The sequence below is a fragment of the Anastrepha ludens genome, chromosome 2 (genome assembly GCF_028408465.1).
Source record: "Anastrepha ludens isolate Willacy chromosome 2, idAnaLude1.1, whole genome shotgun sequence".
Classification (NCBI taxonomy): domain Eukaryota; kingdom Metazoa; phylum Arthropoda; class Insecta; order Diptera; family Tephritidae; genus Anastrepha; species Anastrepha ludens.
This window is the reverse complement of record NC_071498.1, coordinates 146,600,896-146,623,437: the sequence shown is the minus strand read 5'-3', so window position 1 is coordinate 146,623,437 and position 22,542 is coordinate 146,600,896. Positions and strand designations below refer to the sequence as shown.

The window sequence follows — 22,542 nt, the reverse complement described above, 5'->3', positions numbered from 1 at the left end:
ATTCCTATTTGTTTGTGCTTTGATAGCCATTTCGTTTCGTTTATAACATCACGATGGCCACAACTGCTAGCACTGAGTTCAAAAATGAAACGTTTTTATTTATAATCAAGCAATATTTTTAATATAATTTTATATTACATAAATTATATTATTTAAATTACTTTATAATTGGCGATTACACACTTTATTGGGTGTTTGGCCGAGCTACTCTTCAATTTATGGTGCGCGTCTTGATATTTTTCCACAATTGGAGGGACCTACAACGTAAAGCTGACTCCGAACGGCAGATGGTTTTATGATGAGCTTTTTCATGGCGTAAATACACTCGTAGGTTTGCCATTGCCTGCCGAGGGTTGACCGTTATCAGAAAACGCTATTTGCTGTTCCTGCACAGAGAATGGGTATATTCAGAAACGCATTATAAATGCGCAGTAATTGCAGCGCTGGCAGCACTGCCAATATGACAAGTGTTGCAATTGATAGATTGGCAGTATTAAAATTTTTCCTGCAAATAATGCGCGACGTTTGATACAAAAATGGCGTTTTGGAACGCGATGCATTTGCAGTACTGCCATATTTGCATTTCTGAACGCATTGCCAACACTGAAAAAGTACGTTGCGCCTTATAATGCGTTATTGAATATACCCTACATTACCGAATGGCAGTCACGCACCAAACTACTCGGCTACGGCGGCCGCTAAATTTGAAACTTAAAATTTTTATTTAAATCACATAAATAACAAACTAATATTCTACAATCGTATTACTTTCCTAAAACGTATGTATGTAAGTATGAAATAATGCATAAACTAATGGTGGCAATCCGACGTGTAATACAATTATAAATTTACATTTATTTTCCTGGCATGCCATCTTTTAAATCATTCCGGTACTTTCGACTGGAAAGTGTAAACGATATGTGGAACACCATTGGGATCTATGACCGTTGACTCCTGCGTTACCGATGGAGTTGGGTCTGATGGATGAGTTGTAGTGGCAGCAACTACCATTGCGGTATTTTCCGTTGTTGTTGAAGGTAATGTAAGACTACATTGTTGAGCTTCCCTCTCACATATTGCACGCAACTCGAATTCCGCTATCAACTGCGATATTCGACCCTTCACTTCAGCACCCAGTTTTGGAGGCAAAGCTTTTACAGTTGCACATACGCTATCAAAAAATAAGTCGAATGTATCTTTGCACTGTTGAACTGCTGGTGAATGTTGTCTCTTTCGTATTAAATAATATTCATTGAGCGCATTACGGTCGCGGTCGATACGTTTGAGCAATTTAAAACGGTCCAATTTGAAGCTCCGGTTTTTAAGCCTTTCTTCTTGCGATAAACCATTCACAGACGATTGGTGTGATGAAGTCTTCAGTTTATTTGAAACATTTCTTTTAAATCTTTTTTCAGAATCTCGCTATAAAAGTTTAATATCATAATAAAAATTTAGCAATTAGAAACTGTAACTTGTACTATCATTAATTTATATAAAATGCAAAACCCTATTAACACTATACAATATCAGCTTTATAGAAAGAATTTAGTTGTCTGCACTGAAATAGGTACACTGGGAGGTTTGCCATTGCCTACCGAGGGGCAACCACTATTAGAAACAACTTTTTTCATTCGAGATCCGAACCTACGTTCTCTCTGTTATTACGACTCTTAAATTTGTTGCATGGATTTGACTCATATTGAATACATATTAAAAGTAATTTTTTTTTGGTAACACCATGCGGACTATACCGTCCAGAATACAACTTCACTGAAGTAGAAATTGTGTTCAATTTTACCATTACAGAAAACAAGGATGAAAGTTTTGAATTATTTGAAACAGAAGCATAGGATTCTTCTGATGATAATCATATGACTAAAGTTACAGTAAGATCCTCTTCTAAGATCTGAAACTTATGTCTTTAAGTGCATACTTGACGAGCTAGACTCTAGCATTATTTTGACAGTTTCCTGAAAAGTGTTACGTGACGGAATATTTTGAGTAAAAGAAAAATCTGTTTGCAATGTGAAAATAAGTATATTTTAAAGTCGGGCTAATACTATTAGATTACACGACAGTCGACTTTACGTTAAAGGAATGCATCGGGCTTATATCCTACCAAGGACTGTCAGTTCAGTAAAATTTCTTAAAAATATGTAGGTGATATTTTTCTGTATTTTGCAACACAACCATATAAGTATTTTGTTTTAAAAAGTTGAGTCCAATTGTTGGTATTACCAACAAAATCCTCAAACCTCTAAATTAATATAAATTCTCTTATGTACTAGATATTTGTGTAGCAAGGAAGAGTCCTGTAAGAGCCATATTCGTAAAGGCAGTATTATAGTTGTACTGAAAAAGTCGTCTAGAAGTACCAATTTGAATCAAAAGTATTTTTATACAAGCAGTGGCAGAACTACGGACGATTTCTGCAGCCAGTGCAGTAAATACAAAAATTACCTGTGCGAGAAACCGCAGCCAAAATGTAAAAGCGTTACTTACCTCATTATCTAAATTATAATCTGGATCTAGCTCAATCGCTTGGCCAAATTCCTGCTCTTCTTGCTCAAACTCTCGCCTGCAAAAACAACAAAATAATTAGAACGTATGTAGATATTCATATTTAATCTCGTACTTTCCACACTCCATAAATTCAGGCACATTTGGTTGTGATGGTTCGCCTTCTGTGTCAAATGATTCAAAACCCTGAAGCCTCTGATGCTTATATGATTTCTGATGACGCTCCAAATGGCTTTTTTTACACACTAAATGCTTATTACATACGGTACATATTCCAACAGATTCATCTACTTTATCGGCTTTAAGCCAAGGGAAATCTTTTTCCCAACGAGCACAAAATTTCTGTCGGGGATGTCGCAATTCAGTAAGATTTTTCCGGACACGAGTTTTAATTAATGGAAGCCGAGAGAAGCTAAAATTTTTGTAATTTAGATTGAAGTTCATAAAACGAACCAAGCAGAAACATACCTTTCCTCAGTGTCATCCTCGGTGGACATATTCTTCTCGTTTTCACTCATTACAAATTCTCATACAGGATAACAGATATTTGAAAGGATTTACTTTGCCTTAAAATTAAGTTTTAGAATTTTATTTAGTTGTTTGTAGGAATGTACAAAAACGAACGATATACACTTATATCGATATGAATAGATTTTATGGGGTATCGATTTATTTTTGATTTTTAAGAAATTTGTTTCAACACAAAAATTATTCGCCTTGGTTTCTGAAAGGTTTATTTCATCGTACACAAGGCGAATTTATTACAGGTGACAGCAAACACATATAAGTAAAACCCTACATGTATTTGTTGTTGCGTTTGGTGCAAGCATCATGTCAAAATCAGCAAGCAAATGTAAACATACGAATGCAAACATACCAATACATACAAACAAAGCATATCATTTTGACGTAAGCCATACCTACGGCGAAAAATTCAGCTGGGTGAATGCTGTCACCTTATTAAATCCACCTTGATCGTACATAAATACAAATAACAAACACTCTTCTTCTTTATACTTTTTGGCTTGGTGTGAGTTTGACAGGCAGTCTAGTGTGTGATGGTGTGAGTGCTTGAATTTTTTGACTTGAGCGTACTGGCGGCTATGTCAAATTAGAATTTTTATGGCAACATTAAAAATAATAGAAAAACTGCAAAATAATATCTTTGACTTCGAAAATGTATAATAACAAATATTTTTTACCATATTTATTAGTTATAATAACGTTTTTAATTGAGAAACATCTGAATTTTTACATCATTTTTTAGACTTTTGGATACGCTTTTCTGTGAAATTTTATAATTTTTCTTTGCAATCCTGTTACATGAATGAGCGTCGTTTTTACTAATGACTCTATACAATGATTTATTTGGCTGTTAACCAAATATCCGTTTATTTTTAGAGCTTGAGAATTTAAAATAATAATACAAAACAAATTTTGTTGGAATGATTTTGTTTTTATTACTTTATATTTGCCGCGGCTATGAGTTGCATGGTCCAGTGGATCAGTCCAATTTGTATCTAAATCAGGTCATAGTGGCTTCAGCCATCTGGCCGTGGCGCGCTGTATACCAATTTACGCCGTCTTGTTATAATCGAATGTCGTCGTTGTTTAGCTGATTAATCTTTATAAACAACAGACAGAGCTCGCCATTCCCCGTAACGACATCTCTCTTCATTCCGAAATAAATAAAGATCGATGATGCCACCAGTACTGATTGGGTTTTTTCGAAGTAAATTTCCACAATCTGGAAGCGTTGTCAAACCATAGTATCGATATCGATAATTCTCATGCCGCTAGAAAAGCTCCCGATAAATAAGTAATTTGCAAATGATTCATTACTGTGGTAGCTCTTCTTCTTATTCATTACTCTTTATTATTATTTTTGTAAATATTGGTGAAAGAGAAAAAAAGTTAAAACTAAGATTTTGCTTTATTTGATAATTCTCAAACTTTATAAAAAGTTTTCAGCTCTTCTGAAAACTGTTTTAAAAGGAGCGTGTATCAACGCGCTATCAGTCTATCTCGCAGAAGGATTGAGTTTAATTCTAAAATATTTGTTCACAAGTTTATATTAGCTTTTCAAAGGGCTAATTTTCTTCCAAGTTGAACTTTTAACTGTTCTTAGAAGATGCAGTTGCTTCAATAGCTGCAACTGCTCCTTATGGAAGTGGAACACAATTTGGCCCTCAGAACCCAATTTGGTCTACTCCACAATTCTGGAGGTGTTCTTTTTGTGCTTCCATTATTAAAATTGAACTTTTTTCGGTTATTATTCATTGTTTGTTAATTCTGGTCTAATTTACAAATTGGTTTTGGTTTGACAGCTAATTTCGATAAAAAATAGTAAGAGCAACGATTTCGTAATTCGCAAGGTAAGTCAAGGCGAATTGAATACAGAAGGTGGCGTCTTCCTACAACAGTTACTTTATTTTTCGCGACTTTGACAAATCTGACGTCAGACTTCTTTCCAATACGAAACAAACTAATAAAAGGATGAAAAATTGCATGTTTGTGGAGATTCAGTGAATGGCTTGATTTGGCTAACTTTTTTTATCAACTGACGTGATTTTTTCGAAAAAATGCTCTTTTTATTTATAAAAAAATTCTATATATGCAAATCGGTCTAATTTACGTAACTTAATTTTTTCAAATTATTTCTCTTATAATTCCGATGGAATGGATGGAAACAGTACCTACTTTTTTATGGAAAGTAATACATGCTAATGTACAGATATAGGAAGCACGGATATAACGAAATCAAAGCTGTAATGTATTCTGCTTTCTATTGTTTTGTACTAAACATTAATACTTGCGGAAAACACATTGTATACATCAATCACTTAACAAATATAGAAGGCTTTTGTCTAATAGTGGTTGACCCTTCGCAGGCAATGGGGAACCTCCGGGTATATTTCTAGTGTGAAAAGTTCCTCAAAGAAACTATGTGCCGCTCATAGGCGGCATAAAGCTGTAGATTCCTCTAATTGTGGAAGCACATACACACGGCCACGACGAGCTCGCCAAACACCTACAAGTGGTGTAAACATCAAATATATATGTATGTAGATACTTGTATATTTAATCTATAAATAAGACAAAAAAGGTCGTTGATGTCTTTAATAAAATGTTTACTTGAAAAATAAGTGATAACAAAATAAATAACAGAAACCAATAAAACTATCTTATAACTTTGAATTATATGTATCCTGTAAAATAGTTCTGAGTTTGGAAAACTCCTGCTTAAATATTTCATTGAATTTATGTGCACACGTAATTGTACTACCGCGAAAAGCTGTGATTTGAATGTAAATACTAAAAAGAAATAAAATTTTAGTAATCACAAAAGTTAGGAATAAAACTGAATGAATAAAACGTACGTGTCCGAAGTTATAGTGTAGAAAACACCATATCCATCTAATGTCATTGGTGCTACAAATCCCACATTGGTGGAGTAACCCAACGTACTTGTAGATAGAATAAAATTTCCTCCGCCACCACTTCGAATATACAATGGATCTTCATAAAACTCAGGTATATCTATTTGGTTTTCGTAAGCTATGCACCATAGACCAAATAGATGTCTGTCAACTCCATTTCCTTTCCGTGCTTCATTCATCATGCGATTGTGATGATTAACAGCATTCCGAAAGCCGGAGGCAATTTCTGAAGTGGAAGACATTGAATTGCTTGCAACTGCAATAAATTTGAGTACTTCTGTGGAGCAGGAGCGCAAAGTTTCGGTACGACCATTGTAATAGTGCCGCATAAGAGCAGTTTCATAAGTTGAAGCAATTCTGTGAAAAATATCGTAATAATCAATGATTGGCATACACAAAATAACAAACAAATAAATGTTTGCTATGACCGCCATAATGAGTCGTTATGTATTATATAATTTTTTTACGTATGTATGCGTTCATTAATGCCAAAAATGTAGACCGTTTTTTGTGCTATTATTTAAATAGGCGGATAAAAACACTCAAATTGAATTGGATTTTTATCCCGCGATTCAAATAATAGCACAAAATAAAAAAAATAATGATAAATGTTAGAAAGTTAATAGAACAACAAATAAAATAGTGATGAGAAGGAAATAGTAATTATTTGCTTTCGTTTTTATTGTTATTTTGGACAGATAAGATTTGACTAAATAAATATGTATGTTTTACATTTTCGAAATGATTAGTAGGTTGCAAGGTTAAAAGCAAAACAAAAAATTTAAATTAAATTTTTTTTTTTATAAAAGACAGAAAATAAATACATACGTGAATTTGAGACGAAGACCAACGTGTAAAATGTATTTTTTTTTTTCGAAGAAAAGAAAGTAAATACTAAGAAGAGTTTCTGTATTTGAAAGCTAAAAGTTAAAGCATCACCATGAACCACCACAACTACCATGAAATCCATTAACGAAAAAGTGCTCTAATATGCCATATTCACTAACAATATATGCCACAATAGAACATACAATCAACACTTCCACCATTCAATAACTAATAATGTATCAGCTATATGTACAGTATCGGACGAAACATTTGCAACTAAAATGTGGGCAATGAAAACTTTCGATTGCTCAGCCGTTATTTGTTTGGCACCTGTTAATTTCACTTTATTTGTAATAAAAGATGTTGATTTACGTAAATAAAACAAATTTATTCAAATTCAACAGTTCATATCTTAAATTTAAAAATCAAATGTGTCCAACACCTGTATCTAATAAGACAAAACAATTGCAACTAAAGGAAATCAGTAAACTATTTTTATTAAACTTAGTATTTCGTGGCAAAACCATTGCTCTGAATAACAGCTCTGCATCGTCTCGGAATTGAAGCTATCAAATTGTCAACTATCGTTTGTGGTATATTTCTCCATGCCTCCAGGACTCTTTGGAAAAATTGGTCAGTATTTGCCACATTAGTCCGATCAATTTTCTTTTTTACTATTTCCCATAGGTTTTCTATAGGGTTAAGATCTGGGGATTGTGGGGGCCACTCCATTACGTCCAATTTATTCCTCTGGAACCATGATTTCAGGACCTTCGCCGTGTGCTTCGGGTCATTATCCTGTTGGAAGACCCACTTCAAGGGCATTTCCCACTCAGCATGTGGCAGCATTACCGATTCCATAATGTCCCTGTAAACGTACTGGTCCATTATGCCCATAATACGAGGGAGTGGTCCCAAACCAGCAGCAGAAAAGCATCCCCAGACCATAATGTAAGCACTATGCTTAACAGTGTTTACACAGTATGATTTTTGAAGACGCTTGTTACGTGGGCGTCGAACGTAGGATACGCCATCACTTCCGACCAAATTAAATTTGGATTCGTCGCTGAAAAGAACAGCTTTCCACTTGCTTAATGGCCAATCTATGTGATCCCTTGCGAACTGCAATCGTTTTTGTTGGTTACGCTTACTAATAAGCGGCTTCTTTGCTGGTCGGTACGCCCGTAAATCAGCTTCAGCCAGGCGACGACTGGCAGTTTTTGAGCTGATTGGTAACCCAAGCTCCTTTACCAATTGGGGGGCACTTCTAAATGAATATTTTTTTACCTCTCTCGCTATCAGTTCTTGTCAGTTCTTTCATCCGATTTCTTGGTCGGCCTCCTCGATGCACCACCGCGATAGTTTTGGTTTTTATAAAGTTCGCAATAATTCGAGAAATTGATGACTTACGAATATTATATTTTATGGATATATGTATATTTCTGGGTCATTCCTTTGTTATATTTATCTACAACACGCGCGCGTAATACTTCACCGAACTTATTTCGAGCCATTACTTCATTTAACTCAACTTTACAAAAAAATTATGTTATCGCCACAAATTCTGCACAAAACTGATGTTCACAAATTGACACGATTAAACTAAACTCAGAACAGTTAGAAAACAAAACCAAGTTCAAGCATTTTTACCGTTATATAGCTAAGCTCACAAGGTTGCAATTGTTTTGTCGCTCATAGTTGCCAGATAATTTAATTTTTTTTTTAAATACAGCTACAAAAAGGAAAGGATCTTGAAAAGATTTTTTGAAAAATATTACTCAGATGCTCTAGTATCCATAGCGTGAAATTGAATTGCAATTGAGTGAAGAATGACATTATGACAAAAAATAAATTGAAGGCTGCATTGCAGTTGTAAATGTTTTGTCCGATACTGTACATACATATGTACAACCAACCAGGATAAGAAATTAAAAAATTAATATTCTCCCAAACTGCCTACATAATAAAAAAACCTTTAACGGTCATCCATCTCCTTTTCGAATATCAAGATTTCTCAAGGAGCAAATTATAGATTTTTATCATCAATTTCGGGCATGAAATACCAAATGATAGAAAAAGTTATTTCTAATCTGCCGAGGAGTGGAAATGGCAAACCTCCGAATGAATTACTGCCATGAAACAGCTTCTCATAAAAATCCATCTGCCATTCGGCATAAAACTTAAGGTCACTCCATTTGTGGAAAAACATCAAGACGCACACCACAATTAGTAGAAGATGCTCGTCAAATATACCACAAAGATGTAAGCGCCAATTTTATAAATGTAAATATCTAATTAAAAACATTCACAATTCTAAATACTTCTACATATCTACAACATTTATAACTACTTCTACTCAATGAATAAAGTTAGTATATCCTGAAACACTATTACACAGTTTTTGAAAAGAGTAAAAGTGCCTTACTTGTTATGTAGTTTTGCATATGCTAATTGCATAACAACTTGAACGAATGAGTCGGGATGTAAATTCCATTTTTTTATAACATCTTTCCCATATTCGTTGAAATAATCATGTGTTATAATAATATCATTTCTCTAAAAGGGTTGACAGGTTAGTGCATTAATTATTTATTGGGTTAAGACTGATTTTATGATTAGTGATTACCCTTCGGTCACAGTCCACTAATGCACGTTTGATCTCCTCCCGCAATTTTTCATCCAAGTCGAACTTAAGTTCCTTGAAGGTAACGACCGACGCAGTTTCCTTCAAGTTCCAGTCAATTTCGGAAATTTCATACATACTAAGTTGCACAAAAAGTGCATAACTTACGCTAATAGTGCCATCATATGCAGAATGCTTTGAGTAAAAAATTAATGAAATGAATAAATTATTATTTATTAAGTGACTTGTGAACTTTATGAAGCAAAATGTTTTCGTATATTTATATTCTATCAAATATACGTTTTAAATATCTAACGGGTGATTTTTTAGCTATTATCTTTTTAAACAGTTGATTTAAACAGCTGACGCACGTTTCGTTGTTGTTGTAGCAGTATAAATATTCGCCATACGAGAAATGCTGCTGAGTGACAGTCCTTGGTCGGATATAAATCCGGGTCGTTTCAGTAACATAGACACATCTTCTGTTTGGTCTGTAATTTAACCATAAATCGTCTTACAAACGAACAACGCTTGCAAATCATTGAATTTTTTTATAAAAATGCGTGTTCTGTTAAGAAAGTTTATCGCGCGCTTCTTCCGTTCTAGTGATGAGGCACATTTTCACCTCAGTAGATTCGTCAATAAGCAGAATTGGGCGAATAATAATCCACGAGTGATTGCCGAAAAACCAATGCACCCACAAAGAGTGACTGTTTCGTGCGGTTTATGGGCCGGCGGCATCATTGGGCCGTATTTTTTCCAAAAAGAGGCCAGTCAGGCAGTTACTGTGAATAGTGTTCGCTATCGTGAGATGATAACGAACTTTTTGTGGCCCAAATTGGAAGATATGGATGTGGCCGATATGTAGTTTCAGCCAGACGGTGCCACATGCCACACAGCACGCGTAACAATGGACTTGTTGAGAGGCGAGTTCGGTGAACATTTTATTTGACGTTCGTGACCTGCCAATTGGCCACCCAGATCGTGCGATATATCGCCTTTAGATTATTTTTTGTGGGGCTATGTTAAAGCTCATGTCTACAGGGTTGCCCATATTCGACGGCCCCGACGGATTTCGATGACTCTTTGGGCCCATTCCAATCGACGAGGCTTGTCCGCAGGCAACAATCTTTGCGTCAATTGAATCTTATACGGGAATAAATGCAAATCAATGCGGATAATTCGTTGTAAAGTGGTCCGAGCAATGCCCAACTGCTGAGAACGGCGATTTTGGGATGTCCTTGGCGACGCCTTGGTCGGTTTTGATTTGACCTCTTTGGATTAGAAAGAGCATCACCAACGCGGTATGTCATTAAGCGATCTGACGTCTCTATCAAAAGATACAGGGTTGCCAGGTGGGCCCGTCGAATATTGGCAACCCTGTATTCAGACAACCCTGCTTCAATTAAGGCATTGGAAGACAACATTAAAGCATTTACATGTGAGATACCGGCTGAAACATTGGAAAGAGTATGCCAAAATTGGACTAAGCGGATGGTCCATTTGAAGCGCAAATTTCATGCATTGTTCTGAATTTTACGTGTGTTTTTTTTAAAGCTTTCCTATAGCACTTAAAAAATCACCCTTTAGATAATTTTCATTTGAACAATAAAAAAGTTGCTTACCTCTCCAACACAAGCGAATCGGCCGTTTTTATAGGCAACAATAGTACTGCTTCGATCTCCCCACTTTGAGTGATAATCGCCATTGACACAAAAAAGCGAAGTCTCTTCGTAGTTTTGCGGTTCATTTTCGTCGAATGCAACAACAATTGCAGAACTTTCAATTGTCTTCAAAATTTCGATATTTCTCTCCGAAATTTCTTGGAGATGTACATAATTCTATAATTAATTCCGTTCAATGATTTGAGCCCTGTGTAATACGTTTACATATACTCGTATGTACATATGTACTTACGTTTGCCCAAGTAGTACGATCATCATGGGTAAGAACAGGTACACAATCGCCCATTGGTTCATAATCTAAGACACACCGAACGCGCTGTAAAACGTCTAAAATCTCCTGTGGAGTAATAATCCTACCAGTGGCATGCAGGCAATCAAAAACGAATATACGCCCTTTACCAGAAACAATAGCATGAGAAGGCGTTGCACCATCTTTAACTGGGAACAAAAGAAAAACAGAATTTGTTTAATTAACATTTTTGATATGCTGTAAAGAAATTTACCAATTTTAAAATCATTTTTTATGTAATCATATTGCAAGCCAGGTGCTCGTGTTGTTGAGAAGAACCTTTTATACAACGCTGATGAGTATTTAATTTTGCCGCCATTGGAGGAAAGTGGTTTGATGGTGGCTTTACGAGCCAAATCCCAAAACTCAAGAGTATGGAATATTATTCGTGACAAATTCTGCGGATTTTTTTGTATAAACAGGTTTAAAAACTAAGTAATAAGTGCACAAACCTTGAGCATATAAGGTGGTGTTTCTGGAATATTGATAATTTCAAGTTTTACAGGCATTGCCATAACTATGTAAGGATTGAGAGGTAGTCGTAGCATGTGGTAGGCATATTTCTCCCACCATTCATCTAACCAATTTTTTTTCATCGCAGCACGTTGCTTTAATTTCTTATGCAACTGAGCGCCGACACCAGTTTCAAATTCTTTAATAATTCGCTTTGAATTATTCAGTTCCTCAGCTGTACCAAATGGTTTTAACGATTCATAGTAGCGTTGTAGTGTGTCATGTAGCTCTGGTAATGGCAATGCAGGCAATGTTTCGTCAAAATCGTAAGTGTTTGGTTCTCCTTTATCCAAGAAGTAAATGCTAGCACGATCCATGACTGTTAAACTCTGTGGAAAGGTACATATGTACATACATGTGGGTAATATATATATGTAAGTATATGCACAAGACAACCAAAAGATACTTGCAGGCACATAGTAATGTGAAAGTTGCCGATATATACAAAGAAATTATATAGTTAGACTTCGTTCAACTAAAAATTGAATTCGGTCGTTCATTATATTAAATGAATACAAATTACAATATAATTAAAGCGTTGAGTTTGTTTTAATATCAGGAATTGCTGGTGTATTCGAAACGAAAATCTGTTGGTAGTGCAAATGTGATTTATATTCACAAGCTAATAGTTAATAATAAAACAAAACATAAAACGTTTACTGTGATATGTAAACTGTAACACTTACCTATAAGCATTATTACTTATAATATAGTAAACCAAATACGCAAAACGCAATTATTATATTTGCGGCCCACTATCAATACAAAAATAATAACAGAACTCCAACATAGAGCGAGTATTTAACCCACCGTATGTAAGCGTTTACATATATGTAAGTGTTTATAATTAACTTTGGTATATGAATGTAAGCAAGTGACTAAACAACCGCTCTGCCAGAAAGTTGGCAAACAACTAAGTGGAACGAATTGTCTTGTTTAAATTAATATTGTGCCTATTATTTTCAGTCGCCAGACAAAAATGCACATGGATTTAAATACAATTATACAAACTTGCATATTTTTTCATTTGCAAAAACGAAGGGTTCGTATATGCAAAACGCTGGCAGACTTAACTTCATATATTTGCTGCTTGTTGTCAGTCAAGGCTCAGACACGATGCGTTAAAACGAAAAATTTAAAAAGAAGTGATCACATTGGATTTGGAGGAGCATTTGTACAAAGTTTGCTTCCGCCCACATTATAGTGTGTGCTTCCGGCCATTTTACTAGGGATAATTTCACCACCCCGAAACTAATCGAATACTTGTAAATAGTCAGAAACAAATGTTCATTATTACAAAGAAATCCAGAACATGGAAATTCATAGGTAACCTTGGTGTCGTTGGCAACGTACGTTTCAATTCTATTTATCCTGATATATGATACATAGGCGCATAGCCATAACTTGGCTATAACCCAACGCATAACCCGATTTTAGATAACAGAAGACTAATGACTGGTTTCCCAATGTTAGTTTAACTGTGGTGAAATTTAAAAACTGAGTTTAAGTCTTTCAGATTTAACTCAACATCTCGACACTCTATTATTCATTTTATAACAACTGTCAAATTTGATTGAATGCGAGGTAATGTTTTAAGTGTGATCATTGCCATGTTATGTTATCGTCATTTCGAAAATGTCGTCAAGTAAACCAGTACTTGGTTGATTTATACGATGATATGGAGAGAATGGCGCCCAAATTCTAGGTGAATCTTTTTAGCAATGAAGGAAAATGCATAGTCTGGAAAACTAAAATTATCAAAGATGTTGCCAATGCGAGTGTAAAAAATACCAAATTCATTAAATTTGATGTTATAACTCAAGGCGAATTGAATACTAAAGTTGGTGCCTTCCCGAAACAGTTACTTCAAAAAATATTTGAAGAAGCAATAAATGACGCAGAAAGAGGTATTAAAGTTAATGGGATATATATAAATAACATTCGATACGCAGGCGATACAACGTTAGTAACAAACAATTTCCAGGATCTCCAAACTATTGTAAACAAAGTTGAAACTGTGTTTTTCGGGCTAAACATAAATATTGATAAAACGAAATTTATTATTGTAAATAAAAGCAGCAGAGACTATTCCTATGCGAGACTAACCATAGGGGGCAAAACAAATAAAACGTTTCAGGTACCTGGGTGTATGGCTGAATGACCAATGGGACCATGATCAGGAGATAAGAGGCAGAATAGAAATAGCTAGAGCGGCCTTCATGAAGATCAAAAAGGTACTGTTACGCCGGGACATACCAATCGGGTTAAAGACAAGATTTTTAAAATGTTATGTATGGTCAACACTCTTATATGGATGCGAGGCCTGGACATTGAAAACCGTAAGCACACACCGAAATCTTTCAAATGTGGTGCTACAGAAAAATGTTGAAAATAAGCTGGAATGACAAAATATCAAATGACGTAATGCTAAATAGAATGCAAACCACTAGGAACATGCTTACGGACATAAAAAGGAGAAAAGTCGCTTATTTCGGACACATAACAGGAGGTGACAAGTATGATATTTTAAAACTGCTCATGCAAGGAAAAATTGAAGCACAAAGAGGAATTGGTGGGAAGAAAATAACATGGCTAGACAACATCAAAGAGTGGACAGGCCTCAAAACAATCGGCGAACTAACAGCAGCAGCGAAAAACAGACAAAAATATAATGACATCATTAATAATATGACCTGACAACCGCGCGACTAAGATCATAATGACATTTGTATGTAATCGCGAACATCCAGCATGGATACGCCGATTAAGAAGAAGAAGATAAATATTCAGTGAATCTCTTCTTACTGAGATTTTAAGATTTAAACAAACTAACAAAAATGATGTACCTAGTTCTAAATTGTGAAAACAGGAATTATAAAAAATACCTCCGAATGCAATTTTTCGCGTTTCATTGGCGATGACGCCTCGTAAGAAAATGCGTTCTGAATAATTATTGTGTTTATTAGTTTTTATTGCTTTTGCATACTCTTCTTCGTCACCACCAAGTAATTTATCTTCCTTTTGTTTGTATTCTATCATTCTTGGTGCAGTCTGTCTCATCGTCTGGTTGAAATATCTTAGTCGATATAGTGACGTCACATTGATAGTGAAAGTTTAATCTCTTTTATTTGACTCGTTATTAGTGATTTTTCGATAGCACCTTGGGATCAATACTTTTACTTAATATTAGTAGAGGAATCTCGGTCTACAGAGTTAATAAAGTGGCGACTTCCGAAAACCGCTACTATATTTTTCGAGATTTTAACATCTGGATGAGGTCATCTCTACAGGAAAAGACAAGCTATTTAGAACGAAGCTCCAAAATATACAATAATACAAATTTAAATACGAGCATGCTCATCATCTGTGCTCTACTTAATTGTCGTGAACGTAGAGATATCAGATATCAATGTTGAAGGTTTTTCAGCATTATCTTGCACTACAACAGCAAGAACTTGCTGAAAAATATTCTCAACGGAAAGTCCATTTTTTGATCAGCGAATCCTTCTTTATCGTTGACCAGTTTCTTGAAATTTTTCACCAAAATTTAATTGTCAAACTCCTTCGGACGATTATTTCCAACAAAAAAATATCGAATTTCGCAATAAATTGTTCTTAAAGATTGAACATTTTCATAATAAGTTTCCATACTTTTAACTATCATGTAAAATTGTGCATCGGCCTACTTGACATAAAACAAAAAAAAAAAAACAGAAAAAAGTACCTTCTTGGAATCATGCATTACAGACATCCAGGTGTTGCTTTTGAAAGACCCTGCACAACTTTTCAATAACGAAATTCCGAACAAAGCAGTCCTTACATTTTCGAGCAAAAGAAAATAGCGTCCGGCTTAAACTTTCCAATTTACTCCATGAGATGTACGATAAATGGTTTCCATTTGCGATATGGGATATGAGATGACTTGCAAGCGATCAGCGTCCGCACAGGGAGCTACCATTAAAATATTTTCAAAACTTGCCGCCCTGTGCTTGTTTCTTCTTTATTCTAAATTTCCCTCTTGTGCCGGCAACGCTGTTATCTTGGCCGAACAGTACTTTGATGAAATAATAAACTCAAACAAACTTTAGAGTATTTCGCATTGCACAATGACTTTATAGAAAACTAGAAAATGTTACCTTCGCTTGGTTTATTTAAAGGATTTCCGTGTCCATATTATTTAGGCCCAAGCGGGAACAGTGCTAGTACTGGGTCACAATCCTGTCAAAGACCCTATTGTCATTTTAAGCATGTGCGAAAAGGTACTTATATTTTGGATTAAAATCCATATATTTTCCATTAATTTCTGTTTTTTAGATGAAAATCCCATAACAGCTAATGTATCCGTGCCGGAATATAAGCCAACGCCAAAACTGCTCCCATTACCAACAATTACAAAGTCAAAACCAAAGTTGGAATATCAACCTGAGAAACCAGCTCTAAATGCTAGCCCTTCTAAACCTTATCTAGCCATCGAACTACAAGCGCCGATTTATATACCAGGAACGTGTAAAAATGAGCAAGAAACTTTTAGATTAAATCTTGAAGATTGTGAGGATGAGCTAAATGAACTTGGCGAAATATTAGATTGTGAAGTTGAAGAAAAAAATCTTAAAATTAATGGTGAGAATCAAAGGGAACCTGAGCATGCTTTATGTTCTAATAGCACAAAGAAAGTCAAGAGTGATGAAGTGCTAAAACCCCCAAAACCTAATAAAACAGATACCAGCAGTAAAGATGAGAAAAATTCGCTTGCTAGTAGTAAAAAAATTAAAACAGAATGCTCTGCTTCCAACGATGTAAAGGTTTCAAACGATAAATCCAAAAGTAAGGACATTGCTCGGAAAGAGGTTTCAGAAAAGGAAAGTAAAAACATACACAAAACAGACAGTAAAAAAAGTAAAGAACAACGGCAAGAAGATACCTTAAAAAAAGATAAAGATAAAAAAAGAAGCCATAGTGACGAAAGAGAGCGAAAATCTAAATCTTCAAGATCTTCGTCATCAAAAAGCAGACCTTCATCTACTTCATCTGATAGTAGGGAAAACGCAAAGCATGGGAGAAGTTCGAAAACAAGTTCCAAAAAAATTTCTTCTTCACAATCAGCTTACAACACTTCAAAAGTACTGCAGACAGACATTAACCCCCCTACTTCGGAAGACCTTATTTCAAGTAAAGTCACTGAAAGTACAGAAGAGTTTCCCATAACAGAAGAGATTAATAAGGAATGCCAAATGATTTATGAACAATTGGAAAAAGATTTCGCTTCCCTGCATAAAGGCAATGCTACTGAGACTAAAAATCACGCACATGAATCTAGTCCATTAAAGCGTAAACAATCGGAAGATGATGAATACGCGGCTAACACATTACAGAAAAAACGCGTTGCTTATCACAATGCAGAAAAGTTAAAGGTGCAATCTCCACTATTATTGCGCAAGCCAGATCACATACGCAATGCAATGCAAGTAAGTACTTAAGATGGACGGCATTCACACGGAGTTCATAAATAAGTATAAATTATAATGCCATTCCTATTCATTGTTAAAGGCTATTTTCAATCGACAAGCAGCTATGCACCGCAAAAGGGAAGAAGAGGCTTCAGTGGTAGAAGCCGCTGTACGTGAAGCAGAAGAAAAGGTGCGAGAGGCAACCGAAGCTTTGCGCAAGGCCAAAGAAAAGAGCCAGCTTACACCACTCATACCGAAGAGTTACTTAACACCACCAACTCGCACTGGCGGTAAGGCTCTTAATGCATTCTCAAGAAAGCATTGTGAAAGTTTCTCAATTATTTTTCACTTACAGCTCGTACTATTGCCCCTGTTGCTAATATGATTGCTTTAGAGCGCGCAAAAAAGAAAGTGGAAGAGCTTAAAGCCGAAAAGCACCCGGCATTTACACCTGCGCAAACAATAAAGAAGGGCGAACGAGTTGCACACAAAGTTACCGAGGCTTTAGCGACTAAAGAAGCCGTACGTCTAGTTCATTCCATAAACCGCCCTCGTGTATTTCATTTCATAGTGCTGCTTATTTATTTGTTTAGGTAAAACCCGCGAAACCACCGGTTCTAGAAGCAAGTTCTTCGAAAATATCATTCAACATACGTATGCAGTATTACGAAATGATGGTGAAGCATTGCCTAGCCATTTATCCTAATGTAGCTGATGCGTGGGAGCGGGTAAATATGTCTTTCTGAACACATTATTACAAAGTATCAGTGCCATATTTCTAATTGTGTTAGAATACTGCATACTTCGATATTAACTGCCAATAATTATAAATCAAATGCCACTGATGCTTTGAAGTCAACTGCGATTAGGGAATCCAAATATTTTCTAAAAACTTTTTGTTACATTTCCGTTGCAGGCACAAACTGAAGAACTCGCTGTTTTTAAAAAATGTAATACTCCTGTTATTTATAAAAGTAGCTCGTTGCTGGCTATTAATAAACTGAGAAAGGAAGCGGCAGGTATATTATATTTTACGAGTTACGCTTTTAACCAATCATAATGTTACGGTATGTCTAGATTCTGGAAATAAACCTGCCGACACAAACAGAATGATGTCTCATGAAGTCGTATTAGCTGGAAAACTAGCTAAGTCGAATACATGGAGTGTTCAGAAAAAAATGTAAGTTTGTCATTCTAAAGGTTTTTGTTAAATTTGTGTTTATTAATTAAATATTATCAATATCCACACAGAAGAAGTGATGCTTCGGATGAACCGTTCGACAAGCTGCCTGGTGATAAAGCTTACGACATGGTACAGGAGCTATGTCTAACAGAAGAGCAATTGGTATCAAATGGTTTTCCGCGGCCAGGAAAAGGACCCGGTCTTGCAGTTATAACCAGTGCGAAACCGTCACGGCGTCCAAATGATGACGAACGATATTGTAGTCGTTGTGGAAAAGTTTTCAATTTGAAGATTTATGAGGAGGTGTGTGTCGATGAGTGTAATTACCATCCTAAAAGTGCTGGATATCGTAGAGGTTTGTGTATTCCACATAATTATAATAATTTTTAAAATAATTGTATAATGAAATAAGGTTTTGCGGACAATCATCATCGTTGTTGTCAACAACCAACGGGAACCCCTGGCTGCTCTTATGCTAATTATCACGTTGCGGACTATATTGATTACGATAATCTCACCGGTTATGTTACAACAATTAAAAAGGAAGCCAAATACATCCCAACTAAAAAAGATATTTACGCTCTCGATTGTGAAATGTGTTACACCACTCTAGGCATCGAACTGACACGAGTGACAGTCGTAGATATTAATGGGCGTACAGTATACGATGCGCTTGTGAAACCCGAAAACAAAATTGTAGATTACAATACTGTGTAAGTAAGATGCGTAAATTTTAAACCCGCAATACTACATCCAATAGTTCTATTTTGTTTTCTACATAGTTATTCTGGGATAACAGAAGCGATGCTGAAGCACGAGACACGAACATTGCGTGACGTGCAAGCTATACTAATGTCGATGTTTCATTCAAAAAGTATTTTAGTCGGTCATAGTCTGGATAGTGACCTTAAGGCGTTGAAGCTGATACACAGTGTGATAGTGGATACATCGGTATTATTTCCACACAAAATGGGACCACCGAAAAAGCGTGCACTAAAGACTTTGTGTATTGAAAATTTGAAACGCATCATACAAGAAAATGGTAACAAGTCTTTGCGCATTCGCTTTATTGTATATTAAAATGTTTAGTAATCTTTCAGAGGCTGGTCACGATAGTGCAGAAGATGCAGAAGTCTGCATACAGCTAGTTAAGTTCTATCTTCGTAATAAGATTAGTTGAGCAAATGGTATCTCGGTAAGCATTATGGTAGGAAGGATTTATTACTTCACTTAAATGAAACGTGAACAAATTCATTTGTTAAGCTAATTTAATAAATTAATAATACATACAATGTAACATCCATGCACATTTTCATCAAAATTAAATTAAATAAAAAAATAATTTAAATAAAAATCCACTTAAGTATGTATTAACAAAAAAAAATCGTTCCAAGGAGTTTAGGTGTTGTTTTTCTTCGGTTGTTGAAATCGCACCACAATTGGAAGATCTGTGCAATGTAGTTACCGGTTGTCTTACGCTGGTCTCTCGGCGTAGCTGAAGACCTTCATCTGCAATAGGTGGTGGTTAGATTCCGATTACGGCATTCATAGGTCGGGAGTTTAGGAAGGTGATAAGTGTCTCCCGATGGATGTCGTTTAGGTTCTGCCTAAATATTGTCCAGTCCAGTAGTTGTAAATGTGTTTTGTCCTGGAGTGGAAGAGAAACTACTTGCTGAGCACATTGTTTAACTCCTTTACTGGAATCATTAGCGCCTCATTGTGTAGGCATTGTAGGGGAGACATCAGAAGGCATTCCGTGACTGTCCTAATTGCAGTATTTCAGCATGTCTGAAGCTTAGTCCTCCGTGACCCACTAGTTCCAGGCGATCGGATAGGCGCAGCATAGTTCAGAATCGGCCGGCAAGCGATTTGAGGACCTTGTTGCTGTTTTGGACTTCAGTAGCAATTGGAGAATCCTGTGTTCTATTGCTCCTTCGGATGGATAATCATTTTCATGCAAATCGTTTTTCTTGTAACAGCATAAAAAATACACCATACATTTTTATTGAATGCAGTCCGAAGTCAGTTCTTGGTGTGAGAAAGAATTGAATTCCGAGATCTCGGGACAGAAGTGTCCGGTATTCGGAATGTAAGAAAAATTCGGGTTGTTCAGTTAACGAATCTATCATCGCTAGAAACAATTTTTTTCAAGTTCTATGTCTTCAGATGGGACACGGAACACAAGCCTGGCTGTCGGTATGCCACGCACAAAATTTGGTCTGGTTGTGTAACGACTAAAACAGAAATTGTTGGGGAATTTAACTGAGTTTGTGAGATATAAATCCGCATTGTTTTTTTTCGTTTTTGATGCATGTTTAGGGAAGCGGAATTTCCACTAAGTAAAAATCTGCTTATATTTTTATGGAAGCTCAATTCATCTACACAAGTATCAATTTAATTTAAACTGCATTTATCATACATATCTCAAAAATTCCGTAGAGGGTTGGCCATTTTAAGAGGAATCATGGGACAGCTCTATCTATTGCTTTTCACAATATCATTCATATAAGATTTATAACAATGCAACTTCATACTCCGAAAGCACGCGGACGGAATTTAGACAGCCGATAAATTACATTCATCGGGCTACACTTACTACCTTCCTAAACTCCTAACCCCTGAATGCCGTCATTAGAGACCAACCACCACCTCATTATGCAGATCTGCATAATGAGGCCCAAATGCTGCCTGTTAAGGAGCATAAAAAACTGCTCAGTAAGCAGTTTCTGTTAGGGTGTTACCGCAGGCCTCACCCATGCAGACACCTGCTCGAGCCTGAGCCACCTCCCAGGCACATCAGGAGGCACTTCCTCAACTACGTGGACGAGATCTCAGACAAAACAAACAGACAGTTACTGGATCAGACAGTGTACACATAGGCCATAAACGACATTCGTCGGGAGACTCTCACCACCCTCTTAACCTCCCGACCCCCGAATGCTGTTATCGGAGTCCAACCACCACCAATCGCAGACGAAGAGCTCCAACTTCCCCGAGAGTCCCGCGTAACCTTGGCACAATTACGTTCTGGGTATTGTAGCAGGTTAAACTCCTACCTATTCAGAATCGACCCCGACATACTAAACATATGTCCAGCATGTGAAGACACTCCGCACGACACTAACCACCTCTTCACTCTCCATCTGAGCGCAACCTGTCGAAACAGCACGCTTCGTGGGCCTACCGTTAGAAGAACTAGACGAAGACGACCGGTAACTACATTGCACTGACAGGGTTTAGTATGCTACAACAACAACAGAAATTATTCAGTCGTACATTCAAAACAACTTCTCAAATAATCGTCTTATAAAATAAAGAAAATTATTGACGCGTACACTTCTGTTAAGTGTTTGGCCGAGCTCCTCCTCCTATTTTATTTATCTACAGTTTTAAGCCCACTCCGAACGCCAAATGGTTTTCATGAGGAGCTTTTATATGGCAGAAATACATTCGGAGGTTTGCCATTGTCTGACGAGAGGCGACCACTATTATTAGATAACGGAGATTCGAACCTACGCACTTCCGAATGGTAGGCACGCACCGACGCATTCGGCTACAGCGGCTTAAATTATGGCAAAACGTTATTTCTATTGCTATTTAACCTCACCAGACCAATGGGGTTTTTTGAAGTTTGACGTTCAAAGTGTACACCAACCAGCCTCTTGGCATAGTAGAAAGTCAACACACGATGACTTAAAATCACCAACACATCTATCGAAGCTCTGACCAACGTGATGGAGAACGTTAGAAACAGTGTCTATTTCGCCGTTGTTGTTGTTGTAGCAGCCTAATCATTCCCCATATATATACGCGGAATGCTGCTGCAGTGACGACAGTCCTTGCCCGGATATAGATTCGAGCCGTTCCAGTTACGTAGCACCGTGGGAACGTAATTTTGCCGTAATGTCAAATGGTTTCCATTTATGCGATATCCTTTTCAAAATAAATAATTATCCAAGCGAGCAACAAAAAAACTTGTTTTTGTGAGGTTTTAGTTTGAGAAACAAATGCTTA

General features: G+C 36.3%; 3 protein-coding genes across 4 annotated transcripts; 1 reads left to right on the top strand and 2 right to left on the bottom strand.

Annotated features, from left to right (window-relative positions):
- Positions 1-258: 258 nt before the first annotated feature.
- Positions 259-3,156, bottom strand: LOC128855519 (protein suppressor of variegation 3-7-like). The gene is made up of 4 exons (XM_054090480.1): positions 2,989-3,156; positions 2,636-2,932; positions 2,503-2,578; positions 259-1,422 (listed from the first exon to the last, which is right to left on the bottom strand). Exons 1-4 carry the CDS (start codon positions 3,036-3,038, stop codon positions 883-885), a joined length of 963 nt encoding a protein of 320 aa, XP_053946455.1. The 5' UTR covers positions 3,039-3,156; the 3' UTR covers positions 259-882.
- Positions 3,157-5,629: 2,473 nt separating this feature from the next.
- LOC128855518 (peroxisomal carnitine O-octanoyltransferase) lies at positions 5,630-12,825 on the bottom strand. Its single transcript, XM_054090479.1, has 9 exons — positions 12,585-12,825; positions 11,838-12,227; positions 11,600-11,783; positions 11,329-11,534; positions 11,037-11,252; positions 9,415-9,606; positions 9,214-9,344; positions 5,901-6,317; positions 5,630-5,835 (listed from the first exon to the last, which is right to left on the bottom strand). Exons 2-9 carry the CDS (start codon positions 12,213-12,215, stop codon positions 5,706-5,708), a joined length of 1,854 nt encoding a protein of 617 aa, XP_053946454.1. The 5' UTR covers positions 12,216-12,227; positions 12,585-12,825; the 3' UTR covers positions 5,630-5,705.
- Positions 12,826-15,907: 3,082 nt separating this feature from the next.
- Positions 15,908-19,865, top strand: LOC128855515 (RNA exonuclease 1 homolog). 2 transcript variants are annotated; one of them, XM_054090476.1, is made up of 11 exons: positions 15,908-16,157; positions 16,213-17,363; positions 17,446-17,635; positions 17,701-17,867; positions 17,939-18,073; positions 18,262-18,364; positions 18,423-18,525; positions 18,600-18,883; positions 18,941-19,241; positions 19,311-19,570; positions 19,629-19,865. In XM_054090476.1, exons 1-11 carry the CDS (start codon positions 16,028-16,030, stop codon positions 19,706-19,708), a joined length of 2,904 nt encoding a protein of 967 aa, XP_053946451.1. In that variant the 5' UTR covers positions 15,908-16,027; the 3' UTR covers positions 19,709-19,865. The 2 variants fall into 2 exon arrangements, with proteins under 2 accessions (XP_053946451.1, XP_053946450.1); XM_054090475.1 differs by having other exon boundaries at positions 15,909-16,157; positions 18,597-18,883.
- Positions 19,866-22,542: the final 2,677 nt, after the last annotated feature.